Here is a 26,968-nt window from a genome sequence, read left to right as displayed (position 1 = left end):
TATAATGCATTTTGATGTACATGTACATTCTTAAAAATATAAGTTTATTGAACAATAAGTATAGTATGAGAGAACACAAAATGGGGAAAAAAACAAAAACAAAAACGACACGAATGAATAAGCAACGCCCCTTATGCACACGTTACAACTGTGAAAACGAATTTCACCGTTGAATTCTGAAGGCATCCGAGTTAATTCCTTTGAGTTAAAGATTCTAAAGGCAGCTTGCTGCGATCGGAAACGCTCTTTTAAAATGGCAAGTAGTATTTTCAAAGGGGTCGTATTGCATAGCCGCTCGATTTGTGGCTAATAAATTTGACATCTTACCAAATTCGTGCTAAAAAGTTGTTTTTGTCTTTCCTTAAGTTATGACCTCAATACGTACGTTTCCTTTTTGCGGTTTCTTCCAAACACAGGCTTGGCCGAGTATTTGTGAAGTTAAGCGAAAAAATACTTAAAATGTGCTAATAAGTTCAAAACTATATAAAATAACTTTAAGTGGTCTTCTAATCTTTCAGTTTACAAATGACCATATTTTCACAAGAGTGGTTTTAAAGCAATGTATACCGGTACATTTATATTGAAAACTAATGTTTTTATACATCACTGTAGAAGCACCGGTTGACGTTAAAGTTTGACTTTCCAAATATTTGTAATTTACGACAAATTTTGGCAAATAAATGTATTGTTGTTGTTTCTGTAATTGATGTTACCGCTGCTGTTGTTTCTACTATTTTAAGATAAAAGAATATACGAGAGGCAGGCTTATCATCAAATGAAAAAAAAATCTTCAAATATCTTCCATGCTATTATAGGCTACGGTTTTTTTTCTCTACGCCGTCTTCTGAAATAGCGCAGTCGCCCCTTTAACTAAAACCGTTGACTAACGCTGTCTAAATATTTATTTTTCTTGTTTGGAATTATTTGAAATGTTTTACGGGTAGTTGTCTTGCTATCATTAGCAAAGTCAATACGTTATACATACTTGAAAAAGGTCATTCCCGGTTGGTACTTAGGTGAATTTGTATGTTGATTCGATTAATAAAAACATTTTTTAAACTTGATTAAAGAAAAATATTGTAATGTTATATATTTATACAAACAGGAGCCATTACATGTCAATGTTGTAGGTTTAATTTAAAAATTGAAACTCAATAGTAACCTTAAACCTAAAATAATGTTACCTTAAGATGTTTATGTGAAGTTATTTAATGGCAGTAAGCAAATTTGAAGTGGCATTATACAGACTAATTCAGTGGGACTGACCGATGGACCCCAACGATTTCTTTGTGGCAAAACAGTTAGTATATTTGCTGGAAGAGATTGAATTTTAGACACAGGTTTTGTATTAGTTTCAAATAGAATAAAGTTGCTGTTGTTGAATAAAGGTTTTTAAGTGTGATAGGCGAGTAAATCTTTTTGTGTGGTTATTGAGCGAAGATTTTGTGAGATTATCAAATAAAGGTTTTGCGTGATCGTAAAGTAAGGGTTTCTGTGTGTTAGCTGAGCTTTGGTGTGTACTGTAAAAGTTTTTTGTTAATATGTTGAATAAAGTTTTAATACAGGTTTAGTGTAATTTTGTGAAAGTTTTTAACTATTTCGTAAACTACAGGTGATATGGGTTATAAATGTTCACAGGTTTCTATTTAAAGGTGTTTTAATGCAATGCACGTGTTTTAAAAGCGTGTGTATATTTAAAACACGGGCGGTGATTACTCAACTACCAAAAACTAATTGCTCGCACATAATTGACTATACCTGTTTTAGAGATTGTAAGTATAAAAGCAGTAGTCGTGTCAGGCAACATGAGAGATCAGATGGATGCGGGGAGAAACTTGATTGAATGGTAGGCAGGGTGAGCATGCAAAACACATTATCTCGTGCAAAATGTTACATATTTATTTTCTGTAAATGTCTTTGATGTTTTGCGGGGCCTCAAACAGGTGAAGGATCTTGCTAAACTTGCTGTAACCTCTAATACCATATATAAGTGGTTCAACACAACATTTCTGAAGCCATGACTGACAATAATAATTGTAAAAGAAATGAAAACCTGAAAAAAATCCATTGTTTTTATACGGATTTTCAGTTAGAATTTTTGTCCAACAAATCATGTAAGATAAATCGGGGGAAAAAATTATCTTAACAAAATAGTCTATTGGTCACCATTGCGAGAAGTATATCGTTGTTGTTGTTGTTGCTGTTTGCGGAAAAAAACGGTATACATGCTATATATCACATACATTAATTCCTTTAATAAGTTATCAATTGAGTGGTTAATGCATACAGTCATACAACGTTTAAGTGCCACTTGCGAAGATTTTCTCTTTTTTGCATGTTTGTGGGTGGTTATCAAATGTTGTTTTCGAAATGTAAAAGAAAATGACTGGCTTATTTTCGTAAGGTATATTTTCATACAAGTTTGAATTATCTCAGTTTCATTGAGAAGGTTGAATTATACTATAAAATGACCTCACTGTCATACAAAATCAAATGATTTCTTATGCAAATCTTCATATAATCTCCATTTAATTATACCATATTCAATAGCCACTTTAATTAGAAGTGTTCTCATTTTTATAATGTCTGACAACACATTCTTCTCCTGTTTAATTTTATCTACTAATGTACTATCTTTTAAAGCCTAATTCACAGCCATTCAAAGGCAGCAGAATCTTATTTTAGACATACAGATCACGTGTTTTTGTTGTTGTTTTTCGGAATGTTACCGGCATAAAGTTTTGTGAACAACCTGTATAAAATATTTTTGCTATAAGATATACTTTGTTTGATGGATCGTAAATGCCTGGAGTATAACGAGAAAGATAACTTTGTGATGATTTCTGTTGCTAGAACCCTGCTGGAAGTCATGGCCCCTGCAGTCTTCCATATTTTAATTGCTTTAACAGATATACTGTTACAATGTATGGTGGGGAAGGAGGCTAGATTAATTGGTTTTGGGATTAACGAAAATACCGCTCCGAGAATTCCAAGATAAGTGAAGCGTTACAAAAAAGAAATTATTTAGAAGCTCAGAAAAAAAATGCAAATAATTTCCCCTATCCACTCTTCTAAAGCAAAAATAAAAAAAATAGTATGATTTTAAATACACCCAATTCACGGAATAATTTGCTGGATTTATTCAGAGTTGTTCTTATAAGTCAATATTGACTTTAACGATTGATTTTTCAATTATTTGATATTTCATTTATGTAAATATACGTGCAGATATAAATACGCTGGGCATTCTTGAAAGAATGTTTCTTAAAATTCCATCGATTAACTTACCTAAATTAGTTGATTGCCAATATGGAAAACATGTTAAATATGTTTAGATGCAAAAGAGAACAGTCAATTGAAATGAGCCGCGCAATGACAAAACCAACATAATGGGTTTGCGACCAGCATGGATCCAGACCAGCCTGCGCATCCGCGCAGTCTGATCAGGATCCATGCTGTTCGCTATCAGTTTCTCTACTTGTTATAGGGTTTGTAAGCGAACAGCATGGATCCTGATCAGACTGCGCGGATGTGCAGGCTGGTCTGGATCCATGCTGGTCGCAAACCCACTATGTTGGTTTTGTCGTGACGCGGCTCAAATATATTACACAGACTGCAGGGCCAGTTACGCCTGTTTTAAGATAGATTATTTTCTTGATTTGTGATCATGTGCGCGTGTATTATAGTCTATGTATCAATCTCTTCTCAACTTAACTGATGAGCCAATTTCGACAAATGAACATGTGATAATTATCATTATAATTAAATGACAAAAAAAACTTTATTGCTTAGTCATAATGACCAACAGTCTGAACATTGAAATGGTGTAACAATTTTATAAAGTGCATTTAACAATATACATGGCACACAATACCTGGTGAAAACTATAAAGAAATGTAATTTAGAAACACTTAAATAAACGTTTTACTTTTATTAAAACCAAGGCATATACTCGTACATTAAACAAATGGATATAACATTAAAGTGTGCACGAAACGAGGCGCATTATGTATAGTCGTGTTGTTTTTGTTTTGTTTTTTTTGTTAGGTAGTAAAAGTTTATTTATTCGGCAGTGTGGCAAAGCAGACTTATGCCAATAGCCTGCGTGCATTTCCAGCAGTCTGACCTGTCAATTGATCATTCCAAAATCAAAGTTAAACGGGTCGTTTTAAAATATTCGGCGGGGGTCAAGGGCTGAAAGGGGTCTCTTGTAAATGTGACACCGTTAAATTAAGCCAACAAATGATGGATTTAATTAAATTAGAAGACGTCTGTTTTAAAACTTGGCCGTGTGCATGAATATTCATGGGTGTAATATGCGACAAGGTTAGGAATAAGCGAATTCATTAATTTCACGGTGTCATCTCGATTTCTTTGAAGATGTCGCCTTTAAATTGCACGTTAGTGACCTTTATATGTTAAGAGAGTAGAAAAACCTAATGTGATGACCGGCCGTTTTTGATACAAACAAATGTGAGTAAGCCCACTATCGCAGAAAATTAAGGACGCATGCGTTTTTTTACGGGACAATCTGGTCAAACGGAATAACAAGAACATGAAGAATGAATAGCTTGTCAATCTTATTAATACATAAAAAGGTTTTGGCGTTTTAATTGAATTGATAGTAGACAGCAGCAGAAATTTTCCAATGAATACCTTCAAAATTCATGCATACGGAACTTAATTGGCAGATTCGTATATGGTTTCCTTGTATAAAATATAATCTGAAACAAACAATGGGTGGACGCCGCAGATTTAGTGTAACCGTAAATAAAAATCGCAATCATAGATTGCTTTTAATATTCAAACATGTATAAAAATAAGTACACCAGTAGTCAGCATCTTAATTTTTTACCACATTTTTTATTCATAGAATATTTTTAAATTAAACTGAATTTTTCCTTGTTTTTTAAAGAACACAAATCTCGGAATTTCCAGAAAAGATCAATTACCAAAATGCTGAGATAAAGTTGTTATATGTATTTTAAGATGTTAAGGATTTAAGATAGAGTAAGTATTTCCTGTCTATGTTTATCATTTTTCTAAAGTGCCTTCAATACTCCACAAGAAGTGCCTCCGTATTTATTATTATTAATTCAAGTTGTATGAGTAATATATTCGTTATTAGCCCCGCATAAAAGATATGTCTTTAAAATTGGCTCGTTATCTTGTATATGTCGTGCAAGTCTATTTATAGATTATAATTATTAAATTGGTTGTTTTTCTGTTTATCTTTTAGACCAAACCATAGTGACCATTTCATGAAGGATGGTTGTTATTATTTTTGATTTGCATTGATTATTTAATTAAGTGAAAATGATATCCAAAGATTAGCCCCAGATTATTGACCAATGGATACAGGATATCTAGTTTTACGACAATCGCAAACGCCATGTACAGCCACGTGTTGTGTATAATGCATTGATGAAAATAATATCATCTCTATTCAACTGATGTATGAAGATTTCATTCAGTAAGAACTACTAGAAAAAACGCTTTCAATTACACACGATGTAAACGTCAATAAATTATATAAAAAAAAAACATCAAACAACTTGTACTGAAATAAGGTGTTGCATTGAAGGGTGAAAATAAGATTTTAACAATTCCTGTTTACAAACATAATTAAATAGCTGACGATTTGATCAATTGAATGTCGTTAAAATATCACTGTGTGCAGGGATAGTTGTTTACAATACAATTTAATGTTAAAAATCACAAACTTGAAGACTTTGCTTCAAGGACAATGTAATGATCTGTCAAAATGGACAATCACATAAAAACAATCGCCTTTAAATTAACCGGACATTGACAGGTGTACATATTCATTGCAAACATAAAAATCATAATGTATATATGAAATAATATTTAATGGCGGGGAATTCCCCATTCAAAATGGCGTACGAGAAATGTATACAAGTTTTGGTTGGCAACACAGACACAACATAAAATTTGCATTTCATTGAAAAATATTCAATCATTCACTGTAATTGTGATCCTGAATAAGAAATTTGCATACATCATAAAAAGCTGTTTCATGATTCTTTTGTTCGAAAAGAATAAACATGGCGCTTCTGTATTGAAGAACATTGAGGGCAAAATAAAAACGATACAAAATATATAAAAGCAAGTTTTAGTGTGAACATAGGGTATTAAAAGTTCTTTGATAACAGAGGCAATAAATAAACAGAAAAAAGTATGAATGCCCAAGGCATAATTCGGTACTTGTTTGTTTGAATAAGAGAACGCGAAGTAATTTGTACTAAATGCGCACCCATTTTTAAAATTGTTAAATCAGGCCAGGAATGTAGAATGGTGGCTAAATTTCAAAATTAAATCATTCAGTATATTCAAATCAACAGTTATTAAACTGATGAAAGCATGCATTTTGTATTTATTCTTAAATACATGATCGTGTCACTTTCATTGTTATGTATCTTTTTTTTACCTTTGTCGACCTAGTTTCGAGAGATATACAGGAAGTGACGCAATAAAAAAGGTGTAAGCGGGAAATGTGTACTTATATAAAATTTCACAAATATATTTTGAAAAGGTTGTTTTGACGATTTATAACTTTTCTGAATGTCATAAATATAACATGTGCATCTGTTTCCCATAGTCAGCATTAATGGTTTAAACTTTCCAGTTTATGCTACCGGTAAAAATCTTGGCAAAGAATTAAAACAGTATGATATTATATATTGCAGAGTATAATTTTTTCTCTCTCATTTTTGCAAATATCTGGCAGATGTTTTTATTTTCCTAAATATCAAACGTTAACACTTTTATACTAAGTGACTCTGGAATTTGCGCCCATTTCATGGCAGGCCTTTCTTTATTCAAACTTGTCTAAAACTCGTTGTGTATCTGATCGTTTTGTAAATGATGAAAAACTGAATCATCTTTGAAAAGCAAAATATTAGCAATTCATTTTCAATAGAAATGACGTAATTACGACTATCAAAAGATCTTAATTTAGATACAAACAAGAAATGAGTATTTAATAATAGTTTTTAACTTCCGGTGTGTGCGCGTTATCTTGATTTTAATACGTTTAAGAAGACAGGTTTTTTATTTAATTTCAATATCTCTCGTGCTTTTGAACTTATTAGCAGTAATTTTAACTTATAAGATAACGCGTTTGATCCACCTTGGTATAATGTTTCCTTGAAAGAATATTGTTCATAGAGATAAACCTTTCATCAAATGAGGCGTTCGATTAATTAAGAATTATTTTCATTTATAAAAAAATCAAACAGGAGTCAGAATTTGATAACGGGATACGGAAATAATGACAGTTGAAATCAAAATTACTTTTACGTATAAGTGTATGATGACTTCCTGAAATATGCTGTCAGATACATTAAAGGAACTCCGCTGAGGTCAAAAACCTTAAAACATTAAATTTGAATTTCTTACATAGATGAGCTGGGGAACTTAAAACGGAAATATATGCAAAAAATAGAAATCGTATTAAAGAAAAAACAATTAAGGAATATACACAGAAATAAATTGAATATCGTATTATTTGTGAGCAATTCGTAGCCGATTTGAGTGAAAAACATTGCAACGCTTTTTAGTTTTGGGTCTTTTTCACAATTACAGTAATTATTCTAGAAAAAAAACGGACTGAAAAAATTCAGTACCGTCATCGCAAAAAAGAAAACCCTCAGTGGAGTCCCTTTAATGTAAGACGCGCGTTCATAATTCTATTTTAGACCTTCTAGTATTCGACGAACGGACACATTCTTTTGGCAGGAAGTGTATAGCTGTAAAAATACTGAAATGATTATTGCCTTGTGATGATTAAGGAAATAGTGGTTATAAAACTCGTTGACTACTTCGGATCACCTTATACTAATAACATAACGATCTTGTTTGATCTCTTATCAAGTAATTGCTTTATTTTATTGGCCTGTTTTTCTGCCCAGAATCGTTTCCATTCCACTATGAAATAGGGATATCTTAATGAGTAACTGTAAGAGGCCAATATTACGATGCGAATTCTGGCTCAATTATCAGTTAAAATAATTTATATTTGATGAATGTTGGGCAGTTGAAGACACATGAATAAATAGACATGATTCAGCTTTTATGTACTCCTATGTTATGCTTGCAAAGCATTGCATATTAGGCATATATGAAAATGAATTTTGCTAAATAAGGGACATAAAAGCGTACTAACGCTTTTAATACAAATCGGGATGAGAATGGCACTGAAAATCGAGTTTTGATTTAATTCTCAGTATTTTTCTATATTATCTATGTTACGTGCCCCAGTTGATCTATGTAATTATTTCAAATGTTATGTTGTTAAGGTTTTGAAACAAAGTGTAACTGCGTTCATTGAAGCCAATACAAATGTATGTGTTTAAAAAAAAACACTAGAAAACATGTCCCTTTGATACTTTAATACCAACGAATGCTTTTGGAGTAAGGGAATACAGCCCCAAATACATTAAACTAAATTTAAACAATCATATTTTAGCCTTATCTTTCGTCACGATTGGCTGCAACATAACAAGTATGCACGCTTGAAATATTCGTATTTTACTTACAGAAAAGCTTAAACAATTTTGAGAAATTTGAATAAAGTAATGCATAATAAAAGGTAACCAGACGCTTTTAAAGAGTTTACCGCATCCATACGAAGACTGGTTTGAATTTTATTATGGTATGGTATTTCTAAAATGTGTCAAAATTGAAACATTTAATTTAGAGCGAGTTCTCGTTTGATATAATAAGTAATTGCGCAAGAAACAGTCGCGCATCTGTTTAATTTCGACCTGTTAAATACTCGATTAACTATACAATTCCACATTTGGCACAATGAAGAATCAAGTTCCTTCCACAAATATGTACTTAACAAAAGGTAAACAAGTACTGCAAATAGTTTATTTTGCATAGATATCAAATTTTGTCAATAAATTGAATAATTATTTCAATCTGAAACTCCTTCATGGCACAATGCTGTCGTAAAATTTATATTGACGTTTAAAGCAGACGACATGTAATTTGAAATACTCGCATACGTAGAATGATCAAAAATAAACAAGTGATACTCGGTTTGATTAGAAGTATTGCATGCAAGTTGTATAGTTGTTGCTGAGAGAGACAAATAGCAGACGACACTTACAAATAAATGTCAGAAATCGTGAGCACAATACAGTCTTTGAAATAGTGCGATATAAGTAAACGGAACTATAAAAGGAAATATGAGTGCAATATGACTTATCTCCTTATTTCAGATTCTTTCCGGAATAATTAAATAATTCATGAGAGAAAAAAAATAACATTTAAAACTTTAAATATCTCCCCCCAGACAATTGCCGACTTTAAATACACTTTTTTGAGCGTGAATAATAAATCTCGCGTTTCATTCTAATTAAATTTTGCATTTCCCCTCAAAAATCTCAACAGTGCATTGCGTGAGAATAGCACATCATGACAAAAAAGGTTGATTCGTTTATACCCTGAATATTGTGAGGTCCATGCCACAAAATCTGCAGGTTATAGACACTAGAGATGTTCTTTCCGACCACAGGGCGTGGTACCAATGTCACGCAATCTTTAGCATCGGGTTAAAACAACATTCACACGGAGTTTTCATTCACTTAAATAACTAATTGACTAAACTAAAAAGATCAGTGGATAGGAAATGCTGATAGAGGAATTCTCGCTGGCGGAATGATCGAGATAGTATCGTAAAAATAGTACTAGCTTTTTCAATGGAATAACTCCCTAACCCCCACTTAATGAAAACAACTACACTTTTTTAACAATTTTTTGCACTTGGTAATTAAACATTACTATATACACTTGCTCATTTACATTTGTCACACGATTTTTTTCCTTTTCGAAGCTTATTTTTGCACCGTTTTGATTTATTTTGTGGCTTGCGGTTTATTCAATTACATATCAATTTTCGTCTCGTAAAATTTAACGTGTTGGCATGTTACGTACTTCAGTTATAATTTGGAAGAAGCGTTTATCTAAAACAAGGAAGAGTTTAGAACTGTCATCATACCTTTGCCGACGGCTACACAAGTTCAGAAATGTCAAGGTCGAACAAAGCATGCAAATTATACTTCTGCATCGCTTCTTTTAAAAATATACCAAACGACATTTTCCTGACCTGAATGTAAACATCAAAGCAGTCTGCTGGCATGACGAAAGAAGATTTTTTTTAAAGAAATAAACTACGTCGAAAATAAGATTTTTACACTGGTTCTGAAGAGCTTTAATCTGAAAATATTAGTAAATTCTTCCATTCACTAGTTACATACACGATTCATGTCGACAGAAACTTGTCAAAACGATGACAAACAGGTGTCTCCGTCGTTCTAAATAAATGCACACGTGCATCTACTGTAAATCTGTCGTGCACAACTCACATCAACGCAAAACTTGTTAAAAAACAACATTTCGATAACAATATGTTTCCAGAATACATGTATATCACAACAGTTTTCATGCATCCGTCACCACTTTAAAAGATAACATTACGCAGTGTAATTCTGGTAGACAATACATGCAGGTAATATACATGTATTTAAGTAAAACAGCAAAGAAATGCACTTCCGGTTAATATTGAGTTATACTGAATACAAAATGTATGAATTATAAAGCTATAATGTCTTCATACTAGATTAAAGCATTCTTTCGATTCAATTTTTTTTATAGTTTTATATTATTTTTCTTCAGCTTGATAAAAAAACGAATGAAAATAAATTAACTTCAAGTTATAAAGTTTTTTATCTTTGTCAATGCTGTTAAAGTTTGTTTAACGGTAAATAGATTTATAGCTAGCGAGCAAAACATCAAAACAAAATTTAATAGACAATAACAACCTTATGTAAAGATAAAAGCTGATAAATAGATACGAAAAATGTGAACACATCTTTATCAAAGATTCACATCACATTTAGTACACTGACGCCTACTTTTTTGTTACTGCCGATAGTATTGTGTAGCCTAAAAATGTTTTACCACACAAAAATAAATTTAAAAAAAACTTTAACATGGAGTAGATTTTCTATAATAAAACAAATACAGGAAATTAGAATATTACTTAGGAGATGTGTGTGAAATATTTGATGTAGTTCGTTGGGGACAAATAAAACGAATATTTTATACTCTTTACTCGATTAACCTGTTGCTTCAACTTTTCGAAATATTTTTGAAAATAAATCAATTGTAACCCTTCACTTTAAAAGCAATAATTTGGGACAGTTTAATTAAAGGCCTAGACATTTTGGATGTTGAATTATTTGAATACCCCTCTGGTATTTACACTGATTTTACAATGTTTAAACAGTTACTCTTATGTACGTATCTACAGCCCACTGAAATACAATCAAATCTTTTTATTAGTTAATTCTCGCTGAATAGCTCTTGTTTGATAAAAAAATTCTAAAGCCCTTCTCAATTTTTTTTTCATGATAGCGGATGAAAAGTACATGCCTGGTAATGACCTAACATTTATACAAATAAATTAAATATTGATTTACCTGAATTTCAAAATTGCACGTGAGTGTTAATGAATAAATTTACTCGTGTAATGTAGATTAATCTATATTCAAACGACGTTATGGGCAGAAATACAATCATGGTTTCATTATATATAGGGTAATAATTATTGTCTCAAGGCTTTGAAATTATAAACTCCATGAAATCATATCGAAAAAATCATGTTTACTATTGTAATTTCAGATATTTAATGTCGAAAATACAAATAAAAGAGATCGAGCCGTTTAAAATAAAAAAAATGTAAACCCGTTTTAGATGGAAAACGTCGAGCATATTTCAAATGTCCTCAAATAAAATTCTATACCAGTTTTCAGCAGTTTTATCTAAATATTTGCTTTTTGCAATTTTTAAGATTTTCGTTTATTGCATACCAGAATTACTCTTTATTACGTTAGATATGTTCAACCTTTGAAACAATGCTCTAAGCGTAGGTGGCTATCTATCGTCTTAATTTTTACCGTGAAATGATAAGTTACGTGAGAGAGAGAAAACCATTTTCAAAATGTTAAAATTCCCATACAAGGCGTGTACAGAGTTTCATAAAGTTTTGAACTATAAAAACGAAAAAAAACTATTTAAGGGAAATTTAACCAACAAAAACACATGTTCAAAATATTTTCACATGATTTTGTAGATACCGAGATTTTGAATATTTGAAAATGATCGTTTATATGGAAATATAAAATAGTTTTGCATTATAAAATTCATCAGTGTATCTGTGCTTTATACCCCGTGTCCGCTCACTAAAAAGAGATGAGCACATTAAAATTATATTGCAGGATTTTTAAAACCCATTTATACGCGCATAAATTCCCCGCTTAAGGGGCAACTTTTCTACAAACGTACGTCTCAAATTCGTACGTTTAAATGCAACGCACGTAATTAAGTCTTCAACATTTAAAACAAAGCTATAAAAATGTAATTTAAAGCGAGCGTTGGCTTCTTTGTGAGCTTCGAGCAATACAACAACACAAAATACATGTACAAAATGCCCTGTCCTAAACATAATTAAGCTCCGAGACATTTTCATAAACACTTTATGCATTAGACTAAAGTTAAAATACTTTTGATTTATAGCGAAACTAAAGAAAATTTACTTTCATTGGAGAATCATTTCAAACTTGATGTAATTTCCCCTTTTTAAGAGTTTTAGACACATTTAAAATATTTTTTTTAAATAAAATGGATTTCATTTTCAATCCGAAACTAGATTCTCGGAGTTTAAGCAGTTTCTTTTTATTTGGGTTATTTGAAACAAACACTATATAAGTAAAAACGGTTAGAAACAAAAACGCAGGCATACATACATGAGTACCCACCAGCTATTGCTCGTGCGCACGTGCACAATCCCAAAACTGCGAGCACGCTTGTCAAGATCATCTTTTGGGTCATCCTCTGTAATTTATTAAAATCCACAGTTACTGAGTAAATCCAATTTTTTTATAAATAATCCAAATAATTAACACAGAATTTATATAACTCCAAAAAACGAGTGCTTAAAATATATCAACTTTGTTCTATTTTGTCTGCTGTTGCTATAATAATATATGGTTTCACATCGTCAAAAACGTTTCCTTTTTGGACACCTACATGTCAAATATATCTACATAGTAATATTTTTCTTCATTAAATATTTTTCTTTTTTGTTTTGATATAATTCCAAATGAAGTCTACGCTAATCCGAAACGAACAAAAACACACAGCCGGTTTGAAATAGTCTTCAATAGTATCCCACGACACTCACGCGCGACTCTCAAAACTTCTGTTTGCTTAATATCCTAAAATCGAACGTTATTCGTTTTATCAAGCGATCATATAACGATATTTCATTAAAACGAAAAAGGAAATTTCGTTTGATTTTATCAGATACATAGATTAATCTTTAATCCGGTTTTATAATCTTGACAGAGCGAAGGAATTATCCTAATCTACAATGTATAGCGCCGTGTATTAAAGAACCAAAAATATATATCTCCTGCGCACAGTATAATGCTATTGGAGTGTTACAGGCAAAGTGTTACCTGTATACGGTCTATATTCGTACTTTACAAAAATAAAATTGTTATGGATCCCGGCTCCAGATAGACTCTTTACATTTTAAACTCGCGTTCAACGCCGCATGAATTTTGACAATCGAGAAGCGGGAACCAGATACTCTTTCGTCTGATGCATTTCATTGCGCGCGCTGAATATTGTCACAGTCGATTTTTTATATTTTATGCTTGTTATATTTTAAAATGTTTAACAGTACGAGTTTTTTCAACACAAAGTATACGAAAAAAAGCAACACTTCCTACATAAAGCAACACTTCCTATGTATTTTTGAAACATGTGTAATGACCGTTCATCTAATCGTTATCTGAACAAACTTTGATGTTATGCTATCACATATTTGTTTTATTATGCTAATCAAACAACTAACTGATTTGTTGACATATTCATTTACCATACAATCAGTTTAATTTGCTTTGATATAAAGATAACTAATAACAAAAGTCGCCGTCCGTTATCATTTTTACAGCATGAACGTATCATTGCAAAAAGTATCTCTCATTTTCGTTTGGCATAAAATACCGTGTATATATCGTCAGCAGCCTATCACTGACTGACCACTCCTTACCTTTTCTCATAGTCTTATTACGCTCTGAAAGTGGACCTGTCCACTATTTATTTCAGGGAATTCAAGAAAAAGAGTGTAAAGTCGAGCAGCTTACACCTGTCAAAAGTCAGAGAGAGCCGGAAGCTCATGTTGGTCTGCCGGTTGAAGCTGACAGGCTTCATCTATGGCCGCTTACGCTAAGACTTGCTAAGCGGATGTGAAAATGTTAGTCTCTCAGAATGTCTGATAGCAGTTAATTCTATGTGATCGGATTTTTATGATTTTAGTTCGAATATATTAGTATACCGCAGCCATTTGGTATCCATCTGAATTGGTCATCACATGGGTCAGATGTAAATGACCGTCGTCCAGCCTGCATTAACCATTAATATCGTGAATATTGATTTCTGAATTGTCCACTTTATACTACTAGAGCTGCAGATATTTAGCAATCAAACGACATTTTCTTCATAGTAAATCTTAAATCAGCTTAACTGACTGTCGGTGGTTTTCCCATATTCACTCTCATGTCTTTATGGAACCAACAGTGATTAGGCTTTGAGTCAAAACGAGGCGATGTACTGTTGGTATCACACACTTTGTATTTTGACATTGAAATTCCCTAGACTTTGAATGGACTGTTCCAAATTTAAAATAGGCAATTCCGTTATATAAATTACGCATGTTAAGTGTTAATAATGGTAGAAATATCCACATGGAACCACTTCCCCCGTAGATGAAGTTAAAATACCGGATAAATAATGTTTTTTTGTTGAGCCATTGATTAACGACATAAACCAAAATGGTGCAAATAATATGAATAAGTACTTTTAACTCTGTAACTAACAGCGAATACGAGGCTGCAGAAAACACTTTGTTAGACCTTATTTCAGGTTTCAAAAACTACATTACAGTGAAAACGAAACGTTGGTGCATAAAAAACTAGGTTTGACCTTATTTTAGAAAAGAAAGCCTGCCATTATGTAAAAAACAATGCTCGAACTTTATCATCTGCCATTTCTTATTGCACATTTTTATTCCGTTTACATTTTTATTAAAGTAAAATGAAACTTCAGTGAAGTTTAACTTTGAGAAAGAACACGACAAAAACTTTTAAAAAACGCACTGATCAGCAAATACCTGTCACTCAGGCATGTTTTTAACTGCGTGCATTCAACCTCATTTAATTAAATTTTAAGTGCAACTTAGGTAACACTATATCATTAAGATAAAATCGCATCACTATCATTAAAATTTCTTCTCCCTAAATTTCTCGTTTGGGTTTTTTGTGTTTCGCCTTGTTCACAAATACGATCTTTGGGTTCGTTATTCCATTCAGCAAAAATAAGAATGAAACGCAAAAGCACAAAAAATATCTTATGAATTAAGATGAAATTCAAGGTCTTTACGGTCTATAAACTTTATGATCAGTTAGCGATCATCTCCATACAGTCGTAACTAAACAAACTCAAAGAAGAAGTTATGGTTTTATTGTAATGAACCTCTAATTTATCAAATAAAAATTGATTAAGATTCTCCAGAAGGCTAGTCAGTGACTGTATCATAATCATATTTATGCAACCTAAACTATAGCTACATATGTTTAAACCATTGATTTTTTAACAAATACTATAGTTACTATTCACCTATACGCAAGATGGTGTTTAGTATGTTACGTGTACTTTATTTTGATATATATAATTAATATATCAAAATGAATACAATGTAATAATAAATATATAAGAATGGATTAGAGGAACAAAATCTTATTGGACAGAAGATGGTTACTGGCATGTTCTCTACGTGCTTTTAACAACGTCTCCACAATTGTGAAAGCTAAGATAGTGACCGATGACTAGAAAACACTTTTACCAGTTATAACCCCATGTTAAAAGAAGTAACAATTGAATCAGTATTTTCATGTATATTTAAAGTACATGTACAATGTAAAACTGTTCGCACATTATTGTGGTTATCATGCTGCAAAACCATACAATGGACAGATTCTTTTTTTTTCCAATAACTGCAAATATAGTCACAAATTTAGTTTCATTTTTACGAAAAGTTGGTTTTGTGCAAGATTTAAATAGAACAAAAAAGTGCTTGAACAGACAGATAAATGTTTTGTCTTTTATGTTCTTATTTCTTTATTTTGCACTCATTTCATGATATACATGACGTAATGAGACAATCTTTAATACGAATACAGTGAGGCATGCATATTGTCAGATATATATACTGAAATGTAAGAACTTAACTCTTAAACAACCAAAATTGCTCACTACCCTCCCTCTTCTAAATTGTTTTCATTTTGAAGACTTCATTGGTTAGTCCCTCGTGTATATTGCCAACTTATTAACAACATAATAACACGTGCAACACATTAAATATTTTCAAAATAATTATTCTAAGTTATTTTAGTATAACTAGTTCATATTGTAAGCCCATTAAAGTCTAAACCATACGTCTTTCATTTAATTCTATGATATTATGTGCACATTTAATCTTTTAAAATTTCATCTTTAAGTTCTCGTTATTCTGCATTAATGCAGTTTTATTATGTCAAGTAATAATTCAAGGCAGTTTAACTTATTTTTATACCCAAGCCAGTTGCGCTGATTTTCGCAATAAGTAGAAGTTTTTTTTGTGAATACGTATATAATACGCCAGGGTTATTCCACAAAGCAGTTATAAATTAAAATCATCTTCACAACCAATCGATAACAGCTGAATACTTGCAGTTTCTTATATAGAATGCTCATCTTTTTCAACATATAATCAAACAATGATGCTAGAAGATATAAAAAAGAAAGCCTTCGTTACACAGCACCAACAATCTTAATATCGGGTACATTTACAATAACTTGCTGGCTTGTATCCATTATACTCTCTTTAATTCTGTTAAATGGCTAAATAGCAAAATATTGCAACTCATGGAAAATACCGCACGATATGCACCAGTTTGCCGGTAAAGTTATATGTAAAAAAGGTATATATAATGACGTAGAATCTTAGAAGATTAAAATTCAGTATTTATGTTTTAATACTTATATATTTTATCCTGTGTCTATGTGTATATATTTTAATGTATAACAAAGTCCTATCCTAATCCTTCCATAAAACCAGGCTGGGTCAGTTTGACCATCTAGTACACGTTATTTTGTATTAACAAGGATTATATACTGCATTGATATATTGACCAAAGATTTACTGAACAAGTATACATAAATATCTGGAGTGGAATTTATATGTGTTTATGGTCCTTCGTAAATAAATATTAGTACGATGAGTGGACTTGAAGGAGGTTTGCTGTCGTAAGATTGGGTCTATTCATTGTAGCATTGTATATTATCTACTTATCTACTTATATCACCGCCTGCTAGACGATGTCAAGCCTTAAAAGTTCTAGTATCAATCTCAATACTATTACAATGTTCAAACATATTTTTTTCAAGAAATTCACAGCAACCCTATTTTTACACCGATGGTTTAGCTGCCATTCCACGACAGTTTATTTTTCATCTACTTGAACAATACACTATCCTGTGTCAAAATCAACCAATCATATTGTTTTAGCTTATATATCTCAAACTAGCCACTGAACATAAAATGTTCGAACCTCACTTAAATTGCAAACAACATCACAATCTATTATTGTTAAAAAATCTACATTTTCAAAGAATCTGGACAAGACAATACATCGGGAACAAATGCTGTCATTGTATGTTAAACATGATGTATATATATGTTACGGTAGAACATAACGGGGGTCCGAGTGAACGTGACTGGGTCACAAAATAGTGACATTATTCTTCAGCCTTTATTTCTGTATGTATATAAATGATATATTGCATCCTTAATTTCTATACGGAACAATTTAATTGTTTGTTTGCACTTCTTTTAGTTGCCTTTATTGCGTCACAAAGACGATGACTTCTTTTCTTTATTGATAAAGGACTTTATAAAACGTCAAGTGTTTTAGAAAAATTGAACATTGCTAAGTTTAGCAACATACTAGCTCAATAAATCTTTTGTATGCAGAAAAAAATTCTCAATAAAGTTTCAAAAATCCTGTACAGTAAAACAATAATGTTCATTATTTTACTGTAGCAATATCCATTTTTGTTACTTGAAGAACTTGTATATAACGTTTCCCCTTAACTGTTAACCAATTTTGCCGAACACGCAACAAATAACACAAGCGCAACTTTATTTCGCATAAATGCTCATTTTTATTTCATCGAAACATGTGGTTTATTTTCTCTATAATTTAGAATCAGCGGTAGATCCACGTCTGCTTACCACATGATACCATTGTAAATCACTGACAATACTTTTAATACTTTCTTCCGAAAATAAGATATATTTTCCAAGTCAGATTACTCGATTAACTTTAAAGCACATGGGGGAAATAACCTAAGTTCGCTGATGAGAAATACAGATGTTCGAGAACAAATGTTTTAAAACTTTTTGGTAAAATTTGCGATGTCCTATTTCAACATATCTTTTCGAATGACCATGTCGAAAAGAAATAGGAGTTACTTTCTGTAAATAAACAGAACCACTTTTTTACTGAGATTTAATAAAATTAAAATATATTTCATATTCGGCTCAGTTACAAAATAGCCATTTTGCGGAATTTCGCAGAACTAGCAAATCTGAGAATTTGTGATCTTCGGTACAGAAACATGTTATGTTTTGTTTAAATAAAAAACAGGGTAAATAAAAAGTTCTTCATTTATCTACGACTTTTATTGATGGAACCATTATATTTTGGATCTAAGATATATCTTACGTCATAAAAATGTAAGAAGTTCTAAAAACAAAAACATTAATAGACGCTCCACATCGAGTAGTTGGGCCAATTGAACACAGCTGTATGTAATATTTTATAATAACCTCTTCATAAAACAAAATTTGCCGAGTGTAAGCAATAGCGGAAGTTAGGGGGATATGACCTTCACGCGTTTGTTTGTTTTCATTCATAATTTATCTATGATAACTTTCTCCCATTAGTTTAGTTTACCCCCTAATAATATTTGAATAAAGAAGACAACTAACTAAGTGGTATAACTATGTTTTCATTATTCAGCCTGTATTCCTATATTCCTTCTCCAAAAACATTCAACGCAAAAAAAGAAGTTTTCTTCATAAATCATAATTTCTCGGAAGGATGAAAATTCATATTTTTTGGTATAACAGCTTTCCACTAATTAAAATTCCATAACACAGTTATCAATCTATTTACTTAAAGAATAACAGAAGTTAGGCAAGATTAATTAGAGTGCGTAAACTTCTATTCTGTGCAGGTTTGTTTTTAGTGCAAATTTATGATTATTTCTGCTGCAGCCGGGAAGCAAAAGCTATTCATTGCAACAAAAAATATCCATACTACATTTGAAAAGATTAAGCACTCTAATTTATAATCCAAAAGTGCAGCAAAAAATGGCCTCATTCATTTATGTCTTCTGAATTTTGTATTGGATAAACCTGACGAGGCTGAGTGATAAGAAAATTTCAATATTCTCGGAAAATAAAAATGCATCACAACAATACTTTTTTATAACTCTCATTTCAAGTATCAATAACCAAGGTGTTACAAAAGCATTTAAAGTGCAAATACAACACTACAGACATCAGTTGCACTGACCAACAATCAACGCCCAGGTTAAATGAGTAGGGACGGACAGTATCGCCCTGGTGGACACCTGTTCTAAGACATTAACCATAGTCACGGTCAGTCCGAGGCGTGAAGACATATATTTGCATTTCTTTCTATATCATTTGAAACCGAGTCTGTCAAATATACGTAAACCTCGTAAATTTCAACTGTCACAAGTATTCTACTTGAGGTATATGATGCTCCTTGATTGACAGATGGGCAATTAAGGTAGAGGTCAATGATTTATAAGTAAAAAACTAACGAGTACTTAACACCTCTAGGTGTAATTGTTGACAGTGGACAGTGTCATCTATTACACCACACTTGTTTTAATATGATATAAATATATTAATAACAAAAGGTCCGGTATTTTTTTTCTATTTACCTGTTGACAATCAAGACATTGATGTATCAATAAGTTATAGGTTGTCAGGACAAAATGATGCTTTCTTTCTACATAAATATAACTCTAAATATAATAGTCCTGATTTTAGGCAAAATCTTGGCAGTAGTCACTTTATCAAATATTGGCGTTTTAAAGAGGTTTTGTACATTTCTGTAAATTATATCTTGATACATTATTTACAAAAAAAACAAACCCTTAAAATTCAGAATTGAGACAAAGTAAATAATAAATAACACACAAAATAACTAATGTCTGCTAATAGAAAACTGATGGAAAGTTATTCTTTACTTTTATTACAAGAAACATATACCTATATTCTTATGCAGAAGCTAAACAACTATACAGCTATATTTGATTAATATTTTAGATGTAAATAAAAGAGATGACGTCATAATTTTCTAGAATTTTTGAGTTCGAGAATTTCACATTTCAAGAGTGTTTATAATTTTAGCACCTTATACAAATAACAAAACATCCATTTAAGTACATTTAACAGAGCAATTGTGTCAGCCTAAAGCCACAGGAGTCACTGTAAAATACTCTGTAGATGACAATAAAGTGTTTTCTAATGATTCTATAATTTATATTCTAATTTACATTTAGAATTGAATATTGAAATACTTGTTCAAACAAACGTCTGTGTGTCCGTAATGTTTTGGCAAAAACTGTAATTTGCATCGCCTAAATGGACAGTTGGACAAGAAAAACAAAAGCAACTTCAAACACGAAGTGTCTAGATGATAATGATGATTAACTGGTCAGGTCATAAAATAAAGAGGTAATGACAGGTGAGATAAACATAACTGGACTTCACACGGTAGCGGGTAAAATTGTTTTTACAGTTATAACTGATATGCAACGTAAATGATACATTTTCATATTATGTAATTTTTTTTTGTAAATAACGAAAAAATTCAGGTGAAAGAGAGGGATTGTGTCAAGTTTGTTGATGACGTTGCTTAACTATATCCCATTCACGTTTTTTTATGAATTTCATCAATCTACTTCAATGGTCATGTACAAGAGAGTGATATTATGCCATTTCTTCTGATATACTAAACTATATTAGTTATTTTCATACATTTGCTATGATGTTACGTCTGCATAAAAATACTTCTGCACGATGACTGACCACATTTTTTAACCATAACCTGATTGTCTCCATACACACGAGCAAAACGTCCAAAAAGTACAAGGTGAATAAATGTTTGTAGCAATTATACTAGCCGGTGTGTTGGTTCTTATCCAACAGGGTATATTGAATACATGATATGAAAGTGTTTCTTGACATTATAAAGACGCTCGAGTTATATTTTGTGAATGATAGATGAGACGGAGGCAAGATTACTGGCGATGTGAAAATAAACACCAAGGGGCAATGTCCAGTAAAAGATGTTTTGAAGTACTCCAAAGTCATTTCACATAATGAAATTAGCGTGAAAATGTGATAGTTACATTCCTTGCGCTTACAATAGCAGGTAATTTCAGACGGCATGAGGTCGGCAAAACAATTTATCATCCTCTGTCAAAACTCCTTAAGAAGTTTAGGATTCGCAAGTATCATGCATTTATACAAGTGATTCAAGTATAGACACACGACTACTCGTAAATGATTTACAAGTAGTTTGCATATTACGCGTGATTCAAGTATGAACACATTTTTAATGATTCATGGGAATCATGCGTTTGTATAAAATGATTCAAGTATAAACATACGATTACTCGAATGCTTTAATGATTTACAAGTAGTTTGCTTATTACACGTGATTCAAGTTTGAACACAAGGTAACCGTTACAGTTTGTATGTGAGATTTTGGACAATAAATCATGTATTTTTATATCAGTAAGATCAGCATTAAAATTGATTTCATCAAAAGGAAGATGCATTTGATGCTGAATTAAATTTATAAGACTTGACTTTGAAGCCGTTTGCTTTTTCTGTTATGGGAAATGGTCAAAACTTACAACGTAGCGATAAATAGTGTATAGTGAGTGACCTTATAAATGATGGTCGTTAAGTTTTAAGTAACCCATCATTTACAGTAAAGTTGTACAACTATCCCGACATGTTACTCAAAAATGTAAGTAAAACTGACATATGTAAAAAAAAGGAAATATTTCTCGCTTAATCAGAAAATGTTATCAAATTATTGAACTATGGCATTGAATAAAATACCTTACAGGACTATAGGAGTCTGTTGGGGGCATTAGCTTTCTATTTCATATGAGTTTTGACTCATGACTTACTCACTGTACAAGATCTTTTAATAATTACACCATTTCTAGAATCATCATGAACATTTCAAAATTATATCGAAAGGGATTCATTGAACTGAAATTTAAAACGACCATTTTATATGAGAGTTTATTTAAGTATGTATTACAAAAGTGACAAGATAAGGTCATTCACCACTACCACTAGAGCCTATCCTATACTTTGGTGTTTCTTATTGTATGTCTTGAGGGCACTAAATCTACAATAGCAATTACCTATAATTTAGAGCGGTTTAAATTTGACAGCAAAATTGTAAAATTAGACCGATTTTTTCAGTATAATGGACACCGCACAAAGCTGGTCAACTGAAATGAAAAAACATAGGTACAATAAAACTGCATGGGGTGATTATGGTCAATGGTAACGGCGAGGTGGTGCTGGGAGAAATAGTACTTAAATTTATTATAAGGAGAAATTGGACTACTAAGATAGTGACGGTCTTGTTTTGATGTGGTTGATTGGTCAAATTTGCAAGTCATGTGATGAGAACACTGCAAGGTCACTGTTGTGTACTTTATGTCCGACAAAATTGTTTCAACCTTCATCTACTTCTTGTTGTCCAGTACAGTTAGACAAACAATAATATGTATCTCTTCGTCAGTATCAATCATTTAGCAGAACAACATGATTTTCAATAGGACTAATATATAAATTCGAGTAAACATAAAACTCGATCATACATGAATTCGAGCATACATCTTTTTGGGGGGAGGGGGATTTGGGGGATGGAGTTTGGGGGAGAAGTGATGTTTATTTTGTTTTTCTTTCTGGTTGTTGTGTTGTTTTTTGTTGTTGTTTTTGGTGGCATTGTGTTGTTTTTTGTTATTGTGTTGTTTTGTGTCGTTGTCGTTGTTATTGTTTTTGGGGGTCGGGTTTTTTTCGGAGGTGCGATTTGTTTTTTTTGTTTTTTTATTATATTTTTTAAATAGCTTTTTTGTTTTCTCTGATTTTTTTGGGAGGGGCGGGGTGTATGTAAAATAAACAAAGTTTCATCTTTTAATGACATTCTGTTTCCTTGACATGCACACTTTAATTTAGCTTAATGCATAATACGCGAGAGACTGATATATAGCTTAATCGATGGAGAAAAAAATGACAAAATATATATAGAAAGCGATCTATTATTATCACAATCGAATGTTAGCTTTCCATGTAAAATGTTTAATAGCCATTACAGCCGAGTAAATACACTACGTGTGTGGGCGTATGATTGTTTATTGTTTAATTACTAATTAAATACATGCCTTAATTACTAATTAAATACTTTAAAAACCCTATCAAATCGTTTAGCTTTTTTACCACCAGACGCTTGTATGCATTTTTTTAGATTTTTCAAAGCAAAATGCGTAGGTTTTGTCTTGACTGTCGCCTAAATGACAGAACTTTGATTAAAGTTTAATATTTTTTAAAACTGATTCGATATTACGTCGTGAAAATCGGTTAACGCCCAAAACACGCGCCAAGACAATGTAAACATGGCATCCAAAAATAAATATTTCGCATATAGGTGGTACCCTTGTCGAAACTATTACTAATTTTCGGTAAACATTAAAATTGAAATATTCTATTTCTGTAATTTATCGCATTCTTTAACACCTTTTTTGTAGATATTCTATTTCAACGCCTCTGACAAGATAAATCAAAACCTGCTATATCATTGTTTATGTCACGTGACGGTTAATAAGTCATTTGAACTTTTATGATGGTATAAAATTTTACAGATTGTGTATCATCCTCTAAAAAAATTAAAACAAGCGTGCCATAATCTTGCGCATTGTTGCGCAACAAGGCTTTGATCATATGATTTCTGAGTGAAAATATACGAAATGTTTTAGAAGAGCAACATTTGCACCACCTTATGATTGAGTATGTTATACGCTTAATGGAGATGGTACAGTATAGATGACATTGACGATGTTGATATTTCATTGTGAGATGATTTTTTTTATATGTGTATCACTTAAAGCACAAGCTATTCATTCGGAACACCTCGTTGCTACTACCTTATCCCGAAATGTGACGGAAAGTACCGAAAAGTTGCCATTGACGAGTTCGAAATCTGTTTACAAAATACTGAAAGTTATAACTTCAAACTACTTAATATACAAACGTTATCTAAACTTACCCGGTGTATTCATTTTTTGTATACGTATAATTATTCACTTATGTTAATATGTTCGTCTTTTCTATCTTTTCATTGAAACGAATGACAGCAGATAAACTTTATAGCTCATTGAAATCTTAAATCTTTGCACTAATATTTCACCAGTCGTTGAACCTTTTTCAGTCTGGAGAACCAGCCTCACACGGTTTCCCGTTTTTAATTTAATTAAACCATAGCCCTGTAGTTTTATTTCTTATTCATTCGATTTTCTGCTAGGAAGTAATAAGGCGGGTATGTATAGGAGAGCGTGGAACCAGAACGCACACTCGTACGGGTATGGTAATGAATTTAAACCTTCACCAAATTGACGTCTGCTTTACTCAACAGGAATTCATATTTTTATGCTTCTCTCCTTTGAAACAGATAAGCAGTTTACCTACTAAAACATTTTTTGTGGAATAAATAATGCATAATGTAGATTTATATATACATAAACTTTTACATATGTTTTATGAAAATTAACCATAACTTTAAAGTGAATTGGTCTATGATGTGATGGAAGGTATGTAGTATCAGACATAAAACAGAAATTATATGTAGAAATTTTTAGCCCATATATTTACGTATATAGTAGATAATAAAATGACCTATGCCCAAACAAGATATTATTATTATGATATCATCAAATGAATGTTAATACTAAATCACAAAAAACATAAGTTTGTCAAGCAATGTTGTATAAGAATGTCAGAGTAATACATTTCTATTGTTTTTATCAGTATTTGAAAAACTTATGGAAAATGTGCCCATTTTAGACCAATCCACTTTAAAGCAAAAAACACTGTGCTTCAAAGTGGAAGAGAATTTTTTTTTAAAGAATGATATAAAATATCTTTTGTTACTTGTAGCTGATTGTCTATATGTAAATTGACCCAAAATAGAACTAAAGAACTATTTTTTTTCAGTCCAGATAGTTGTTATTATTTAAAGTACACTACAGCGTAAAAGATGTCATTGGTTAAATGATAGATAAATGAGTTGAAATGTGATAAAATAAAAATAATAAAAATGAAGAAAATAGAATTGAAAGTGATTTAAATATAAATATACTTGTAAATGTAACACAGTGGACAACAAAAACCTGCCTCCAAGCCATACTGGCATATCATAACCGTGTATTCACCTTTATATATTAAATAGTTTCCTTACAACAATAAGGTTAAAAGTTTTCTTCATCCCATACTTGGGAATGTCAAGGTCATACATGTATAATATGTATGTCAGTATTTGGCATATTTCTGATGGTTCCGTGATTTGAAAAGGACAAATAAGCTTGTATCAATAACGAAGAAAAGCATATAAATCTTGGCAACTGACCGCATATGCATTTAATTATTCCAAGTACAGAAACTACTGAATTTACTACTGAATTTTGATACAGTAAAAGGAATTCCATAAACATTAAGCGACGGTACATCAGTAAGTTTTGAGTAATTTCATGCCTCGTATAAGCATATGCAAGTATGCACGCATATAAACATGGTCATGAAATTAGAAACTGTCTATTAATGTGGTATGACATTTTACATATATCTAATACTTGTCGTAAAATAATACAATATGTTAAGACTATAACTAAAAGTGTTATACTTTTCGGATATAGCAGCAACAGGTTGTATCGTAAAGTGACATATCTTTCGCATATTGCAGCAAATTAAATGAATATCATCACGCGTAATGATTTCTTAATCACTTAAATATAACATTATTAATGACCATTATCTAAAATCATTATACAATTGTTTATTATTTTCCATTAGGACTGATATTACCTCATTTCCGATGCCTGTCCCTTAAATTAACTCTCTTTTTTAAATCTAGATTTAAAAACTCTTTTCATTTGCTTTTCATGCATCTTGTAAATCTAGTACATTGTATAAAGTTTTATGAATTCAAGAAACAGCCTTCAGACATTAAGATCTGCTTGTGCATATAAATTTTAATTGGTGTTGTGCCTCTAAATCCTACCGTCTGTTTAAGTCCTTTTACTGGTTTTGATACATTTTTTTTCCATATTTCATTGTTTGAAACAATACAAATATATAGACCATATCTTATTTACAACGTACATTTATACAGATAAAATCAATACGTTCGGTGATTGTAAAAGCTAAACATACGAATTGCATTCCGGTCTTCCAATTGCCTCCTTCGGTGAAGTTCAACTAATATTGAGCATTGTACATGGTCGATTCTCAAATATTCTAGAAATGTGATCGCCGAAACAAGATCTTTAATAGCATCTGAAAGTATCCGGTCTACTAGTTGCCTCCTTCAATTAAGTTCAACTAATATTGAGCACTGTACATGGTCGATTCTCAAATATTCTAGAA

General features: G+C 31.6%; 1 protein-coding gene across 4 annotated transcripts in view; it reads right to left on the bottom strand.

The window, feature by feature from the left end:
* Positions 1–26,968, bottom strand: part of LOC132715987 (lactadherin-like) — an 88,779-nt gene that overhangs the window by 33,353 nt on the left and 28,458 nt on the right. Inside the window, exon 2 of one of the 4 annotated variants that reach the window (XM_060699111.1) lies at positions 12,837–12,924. In XM_060699111.1, the coding sequence (XP_060555094.1) occupies positions 12,837–12,921 (85 nt within the window). In that variant the 5' untranslated portion in view covers positions 12,922–12,924. Of the gene's footprint in view, positions 1–12,836; positions 13,553–26,968 lie in introns of those variants that run through there. The other 3 variants (XM_060699113.1, XM_060699112.1, XM_060699114.1) reach the window with 3 other exon arrangements.

Source organism: Ruditapes philippinarum, unplaced genomic scaffold, assembly GCF_026571515.1.
Source record: "Ruditapes philippinarum isolate M1 unplaced genomic scaffold, ASM2657151v2 ctg260_1_1_1_1, whole genome shotgun sequence".
Lineage (NCBI taxonomy): Eukaryota > Metazoa > Mollusca > Bivalvia > Venerida > Veneridae > Ruditapes > Ruditapes philippinarum.
The sequence above is the reverse complement of the archived record's forward strand: the minus strand, read 5'-3'. Positions and strand labels throughout refer to the sequence as shown.